The sequence below is a fragment of the Pecten maximus genome, chromosome 10, assembly GCF_902652985.1.
Source record: "Pecten maximus chromosome 10, xPecMax1.1, whole genome shotgun sequence".
NCBI lineage: Eukaryota > Metazoa > Mollusca > Bivalvia > Pectinida > Pectinidae > Pecten > Pecten maximus.
In genome coordinates, this window is record NC_047024.1 from 27,926,017 (window position 1) to 27,934,035 (window position 8,019).

Genomic DNA, 8,019 nt, shown 5'->3' on the forward strand with positions numbered 1-8,019 from the left:
GAAGTTTATTTAGTGATCGGAGATGTGCCGTTTACCGGTCCGTCTGCGGGTAAGCCTCTTTAAGTATGAGAAAAATCCTTGTAGTACTTCTCAAGAAATAGAGATAACAAACTTCATTTGTCGAATCAACCTACACATAAAGTTTCAGAAAGACATTCAGTGCTTCGTTAGAAACAGCGGTACCAATTGCAACTGTTCATTGTCGAAACCCAAGATGGCTGCCTGACCATCCCACAAGCAAATGTTTTATGAATTAATCATCTGTAATGTACTTCAGTATTTCAAAACGAACTATTATTATAAGTTATAATGAGATACAATGCATTGTTGATTGATTAAATACAAGAAATTTTACTTTGAGATAATTTTTTTTGAACACTTATTGAAAGCTATTAACCAGGAACGAGTCTTGAATTAGGTTGCATTTAGATGTCAAACTCTCTTAGTGCTACCGTAGAAGCAATTAAGTGTTCAGATCAAAAGCCATCCAGAAAATGTCGACTTTGCATGTTGATGGCTTATAATTGTCCCGGCGGAATCTGTGCGTATGAAGACATGGTCACCATATGAACATTTCACGACAACAAGACCAGTCGAACTTCCGTAGTTGTGCTCGTCTGCATCTGAATCTATGGCACTAACTGGCGAGCCATTGACCATTAAATGGGTGTATACGTCTGTACGCGTACTGTGTGGAGCTGACGTAATGGACCACGTGAAGACATACACACCACTCTGCGGGACTACGTATACTCCGTTACCACTATTGTATCCACGCCCCTCATCTAACAACTCGTCACCGAATACCGACACCTCCCTCGTCTAACAACTCGTCACCGAATACCGACACCTCCCTCGTCTAACAACTCGTCACCGAATACCGACACCTCCCTCGTCTAACAACTCGTCACCGAATACCGACACCTCCCTCGTCTAACAACTCGTCACCGAATACCGACACCTCCCTCGTCTAACAACTCGTCACCGAATACCGACACCTCCCTCGTCTAACAACTCGTCACCGAATACCAACACCTCCCTCGTCTAACAACTCGTCACCGAATACCAACACCTCCCTCGTCTAACAACTCGTCACCGAATACCAACACCTCCCTCGTCTAACAACTCGTCACCGAATACCAACACCTCCCTCGTCTAACAACTCGTCACCGAATACCAACACCTCCCTCGTCTAACAACTCGTCACCGAATACCAACACCTCCCTCGTCTAACAACTCGTCACCGAATACCAACACCTCGTGTTGTTGAACATTAATAGTGTCGTGTATGGATACACTAAAGGCCACAGTACTAGCAGCTCCTCCTGAAATGTTAAATAATTGATTTCTAGACTTGTGTAGCATAGATAGTTTACCAAAATACTGGTTAATGTTGACAGAGATCTATATACTAACTAGTATGTAAATCTCCGATTCTGATTTGCAGAAGTAAACAAAAAGCTTTAGAAATATTTCATAAGATATTTCAGAAACTGATCTATTCAAATTTTGATCATTTGTCATAAAGATTTGAAGATGAATATAAGAATAAGTGATTAGGAAGTAAGGATGGTCTAGTCATGCAAAGACGCTTGATATGACGACATATTTATTGTGATCGACGATGAATGATACATACAGTATATATATGCTTTTAACGCAAAATTAGGACAACGTTGTTTCAATTGAGGTTAAGGGTATGGAGATGGTTAGAAGATATGTTGATTTTCGAAAAACAATATCCAGTATTAAGAAAATCAAACCAATATGTTTTGAATTATGCGACAAGAGTCTTAGAGAGACGAAACGGCTTAATGATACAGCTAAACTAATCATTCATAATTACACTTGTATCTGTATTTGTTATAATTATTTATAGTTGTTGTGTCGAAGTGCTTTGACACTTGGTATTCAAAAATAGTATTATCTTACGAAGCGAGCACATAACATTTGTTATGAGTTAAGAAACCCTTACTGTTGTAATGATGTCTTTTGTCTATTTGCTGGTTGGACCCATTAGTTGTACGGACTTCTTCATGTGTGACATCTTCTGGTCCGCCATGTTGTTGTAGATGGAGCAAAGAATGCGGCTCGCTCTTCATACGATCTGATATAGCTTCGTCAGGATGAACAAGGCCATGCTGGAGAATGTCGGATTCCTTCCTGACTTCTCTCAGTTCGTTTTCCAGTTTTTCTACCTGGTCGTCTTTCTCGCTCAGCCTGGTCATTACTTCACTTACTACACTTTCGAGACGTTCGATTTGCTGGCTTTTGCTCTTTGCTTCCTTTGATGTTTCCGCCACCACAACTTGTAGGTGTTGAAGAGCTATTTCCTGTTTCTCGAGTCTGTCTATAAGAGTCTCGTACAATCCTGTGATTGCTTCATCTGCCATCGAGTTCCTTTAAATAATAATTACTCCAATCTTATTACGAAACGTTAAGTATGAAGTATCCTTAAACAGTTAATAAGAATCAGACCATGCGTTTCGGAAGGGAGAAGCGTACGTATTTTGCTGCATCAATGATACCTGCAATGTGAATCTAGTTTGAACACGCTTATATTTACGGTACACAACTGGTGATATGAAGATAAGTACCAACCAATTAGCAAACACAACACAAAAACAATTATCTATCGACCTTATACACAATATATAATGTTATACTATTATATTTTTTTCATACTTTGTATCAACTCAAAGCACAGACAAGAAACTGATAGGTTTTTCAAAAACCATCTATAAATTAACGGATAGAAGTAGGGGGCATTTTCTTATACATGTAAAGACTAGTTCTAACCCTTAATTCTTCACTCTCCGCCAGGATCGGGAGGGAGGTTGTGAAATTAAATTTTATTGTTTACATGACTACTCTCTCCGTGCTATCGCCCGAACAGCTAATTAATATTAATGTGCTGGCTTTATATTTCGAGATGTTTCAAGTGAAAAAATAACATAAAGGACTTAAAACTTCTGTAGACTGATTCCCTCCCTTAGTTCTCTACTCTCCGCCAGGGCTGCGCTCCGCTCACAAAGTGTAACGTACGCATGGGATATAACTGAAAAGGATAATAGTGTATCAATTTTTTAGAAGTTGATTGTTTCTCGTTTCGGTTTCTTAGATTCGTCATTGAAACCAAAATAAACAGTGTGTCTGGATGTTTCATAATCAGAAGTTAACAATTTGTATTGCTATTTGGTTTACTATACCACGGGCGGTAAATAGTTTCTAGTCGTTCATGTATGGTGAGTTTCTGGTCTCCCATGATTGGTGGACAGTTTCGATCTAGAATCCCGTGTGTGATAGGCAGTTTCTAGTCATCCATGTATAGTACACAGTTTCTAGTCTCCCATGAACTTGTCCTTTTACTATTTCCCTGTTTGAACTATTCCCGAGATTCTTACTGGAGAAAAATGTTTTATTATTTATGTATCAAATGGTTTGATTCATATTGTTTTGGAATAATTCAACACTGTTCTTCCTCGTTACGGCATCATAAAGGCCAGACATTACTTTTCGCGATAGATGGATCAGCTGCATAATGTTAGGGCGTTCTGAATACGTTAATCGGTAAAGTATTACACAGTAGAATTGGACTGGATCAGCTAATGAACACAGTGGAAATTTAAGCTTGATTAATTTAAAACCATCTTAGTGTTCTCATTGTGATTTAGGTTACTGAAGCGTATGTAGGAAGAATAAGAAACTGTGTTCCGGAAGAGTAAGCGTCTTCTGTGTTGAGGAATCCGGGCTATGATATTTTATCATAAACAAAAATTCAGCGAAGTGTGCGGCATATTTTGTTTACATGGGAATAACAGCCTGTCATGATCTTGTCACTAAGCTCAAAATATACATTATTTGTCTTTGATCATCATTCCGAAATTTGAATAAGCATTCTTAAATGCTGAGGAATTTTCCTGAAATTTGGCCATTAAGCAGCACAAGTATCCTTTCACACAACTGCTTATAACGGTATATTTTGAATAGTCAAAACTTTTTATACTTTGACTGCAATTCCTATAATATGCTTATTGCAAAAACGCAATACATCATCTACCTCACAATAGTAAATAATACACATGAATCAGTAGTTAAAAGATCAAAACATCTTTTTGTCCCTCGGATTCAAAATGTTACCGAACGATTTTTGCTTTGAAATGTATCTTTTCTTTCATATACATAGAAAGGCTTTATATATCTACTTAACATGTCTATTTTTCACTTACCGGTCAGCGTCCTCTTGCAGTAGCCTGTCAGTTTGTCCAAACGCCAAAATTACAGCAATGGCGAGTTCGAGGAGAATCGCTAGTATCCATTTCCGCGCCATTTCGCTTTCTTTGAAGACGGTAAACAAATATATGTTATATCGCCTTGCAGAATTATCCTGACTTGTACTTACCTAAATAACTCTTATCTATTGAAATGTATACTGCACATGTTGTATTCACAAATGTCTGTTGACACTCTGCTGACATGACTGCACTGGTGTCCAAGTCGACTGGCTCTAAGAATTGTAAACGCGACTAGTGAAAGTCGGTACAATTTTGACGCCCTACTACCATATTTCGTGTTGGTAAAAGTTAAAGCAAGGTTGTTTCGTAGATCATCACTGAAAGTTATGGAGGCAGGGTCTAGTTAGGAGTTGATTTGGGACATAGTGAGACATATAATACACTTTTTAATGACGGGTTTTCGTGTTCAAAATCAGGGTAGTTTTCTTCGCAAAATAGCATGTAGACTTGGAAACATATGGTCACATATATGGAACATATGGATACAATAAATCATGTTAGAGTAAGATAATTTTTGACTTTAACTTAGCAGTAAAAACGTGATGGGATTTCCTTCGCCTACACAAAATCCGTGAGATAGATTTATGGTGAGAACTACAGAAAATCAATTATTTTATAAGGAAAAATCTATTAAATAAGATTTTAAACTCAATATCGTCAAAACCATGTCAACTGGTTCTGTTCCTCTGTCTTGGAAATTGGCTAATATTAATGCTATATATAAAGGCAAAGGTGATAAAAATGATGTTTCAAACTATCGCCCAATTTCTATCACTTCCTGTTTCAGTAAAATATTAGAAAAAATAATTTTCAAACATTTATATAATCATTTATTAGAGTTTGGATTATTAACAAAATACCAGTCTGGGTTCATTCCAGGTGACTCAACTGTTTATCAGTTATTATCCATGTATGATACAATTATAAACAGATTTGATAAAGGAATGGAAATTAGGTCAATATTTTGTGATGTGAGCAAAGCGTTTGATCGTGTCTGGCATCCTGGTTTGTTATTTAAACTTGAAATGTATGGCATTAAAGGTAAGTTACTTAATTGGTTCAAGAGTTATTTAAGTAATCGTAAACATAGAGTGATGACAGAAGGTTACAGCTCCACGTATAGACAGGTAAGTGCCGGTTTCCCCCAGGGATCAGTCCTCGGTCCTTTTCTGTTTCTAATTTATATAAATGATATTGTTGAATGTATAACAAATGAGAAACGGCTATTTGCTGATGATACTTCAATTTCTAAGGTAATACAAACCAATTCACTTGATGCAGCTAATAGTCTAGCTAGTGATCTCGAAAACATAAATATATGGTCCAAAAAGTGGGATATTAAATTCAATCCTTCTAAGACAGAACCAATAACCTTTAGCAGGAAAAGGGATATAGTATGTCCAGATATCATATTTCAAAATGAAACAATATCAAATGTGCAAAATCATAAGCATCTTGGAGTATTCTTATCGCAAGATGGTAAATGGCATCACAATATTAACTATATTTATACAAAAGCTTATAAATGTATAAACTTATTGAAATCTGTAAAATATAAAATGAGCCGTAAAACACTTAACACTATATATACAGCCTATATTCGGCCTATATTGGAATATGGTGATATCATTTTTGATAATTGTACTCAGCAAGAGGCTACTCTACTTGAATCTATTCAATTAGAAGCGGCTCGGACCATTACCGGACTGCGTAGAGGAACCTCACATTATAAATTATATAATGAACTTGGTTGGGACACTCTTGCTGCAAGGAGGAAAAAACATAGACTTATTCTTCTTTACAAAATTCTTACAGGCACTGCCCCAAATTATTTAAATGAATTAGTAGAACCACACTATAACAATATGAATGACTTGTACATGTTACGAAATCAAAGAGTCTTCACTACTCCTATGAGTAGAACAAATATATATGCCAAAAGCTTTATTCCAGCAACACTTAATGACTATAATAAACTTGCAGCAAGGGTTGACTTGACAAATATCACATCGCTGTACCAATTTAAACAAATTTTATCGAACACAGTAAGTGATATACCACTTGACATTGCTCGAAACCCTGCTTATATTAATGCAGGTAATAGAAAATATAATATCTTACTCTGTCAGCTTCGAAACTCGTCTAGCAATATAAACTCTGATCTTTACAGAGATCATCTTATTGATTCGCCATCATGTACATGTGGGAATGAATATGAAACTGTTTTTCACTTTTTTCTAAGTTGTAGGAACTACAGTGAACCTCAAGATATCCTTAAAGAAAAGTTGTTTGATGTAGATCACAGTCACTTTAGCCTTGACATACTCTTATCAGGCTGTGGTGAGTGTGATCATCAAACTAATTTATCTATCTTTGAAGCTACTACTGAATATATCAGAGATACTAATAGATTCTGAACCCTAAAATTGAAAATACTTGTCTTTCATCCATATATATACATTTATCCTGCAAGTAAGTATATAGTTATAGTTATTTACTGCATGCCCCCCCCCCCCCCCCCCCCCCCCCATCCGATGGACGTATTATGATAGTATGAATGTTATGAATTAGTACACTTACTAGATGAAATATAGTATGGACAACCTTATTAATTAGTGGATTAAAATTGGTTGCATATTTACTGCTTACATATTTCTATTGCTCATAGTCGTGCCCTATATTAATTATTTTTCTTATAATCATTTCTCAATCATACTTCTATCAAATTCAAGTAATCACTCTCCAAGTATGCAACCTTACGGAATCCACTAAATATATTATCTAACTAATTTTGCCTTTCTTAACTGTCATTATCAAATTAAAACTCAGAATGTTATATCCATGACTGGTCCCCAAAGCTTATGGGTGGATGACCAGCAGCTACCTAGCTGTTATGGACTTTACTGGTTGGTATCCCATAGGCGGAGGGAATCCTGTTTTGGTTACAGGATTTTAAAATTTTCTATAAAAATAAACTGGATGAAATATATTAAATAAAATCGACTAATTATACTCGATTCAGAGTTGTCCCTACTTAACTGACATCTCACTATATTATATATTATATGAATGATGTTAACATGTATATACTCATTGTTACTAAATGGAGAGAACTTAAATAGGCTATGCCTGTTGTTCAATCCTTTTTCTTTCAGAATTATCTTCTTTGAGAAATAAAATTTGTTGAAATGAAATATCGTCAAAACATGATATATATAGGAGAAACTGAATTATTTTTAATTAAACCCAAAAAAAAATTTTTTAAAACCCCCCAAAACCCCTTTTTAAAAAAAAAATTTTGGGGGTTTTTTTTTTTTTAAAAAAATTTTTTTTAAAAAATTTTTTTGGGTTTTTTTAAAAAATTTAAACCCCTTTTTTTTTTTTTGGGGGGGTTTTAAAAAAAAAAAAAATTTTTTTTAAAAAAAATTTTTTTTTTTTAAAAAAAAAACCCTTTTTAAAATTTTTTTTTTCCCCTTAAATTTTTTTTTTTGAATAAAATTTTTTAATTTTTTAAAAAAAACCCCCCCCCCCCCCCCCCTTTTTTATTTTTTTTGGGGTAAAAATTTTTTTTTTTTTGATGGCCCCCCCCCCCCCCCCCCGGGGGGGGGTTTTTTTTTAAAAGGAAAACCCTTTTTTTTTTAAAAAAACCCTTTAAAAATTTAAAAAAAATTTTTCCCCAAATTTTCCCCCACAATTTTTTTTTTTTCCCAAAATTTTTTTTTTT

The 8,019-nt window shown here is 35.2% G+C and overlaps 1 protein-coding gene across 2 annotated transcripts; it reads right to left on the reverse strand.

Annotated features, from left to right (window-relative positions):
- Positions 1-1,003: 1,003 nt before the first annotated feature.
- LOC117336355 lies at positions 1,004-2,418 on the reverse strand. Of its 2 annotated transcripts, XM_033896855.1 has the most exons (3): positions 1,976-2,418; positions 1,258-1,325; positions 1,004-1,220 (listed from the first exon to the last, which is right to left on the reverse strand). In XM_033896855.1, exons 1-3 carry the CDS (start codon positions 2,391-2,393, stop codon positions 1,167-1,169), a joined length of 540 nt encoding a protein of 179 aa, XP_033752746.1. In that variant the 5' UTR covers positions 2,394-2,418; the 3' UTR covers positions 1,004-1,166. The 2 variants fall into 2 exon arrangements, with proteins under 2 accessions (XP_033752746.1, XP_033752747.1); XM_033896856.1 differs by having other exon boundaries at positions 1,004-1,325.
- Positions 2,419-8,019: the final 5,601 nt, after the last annotated feature.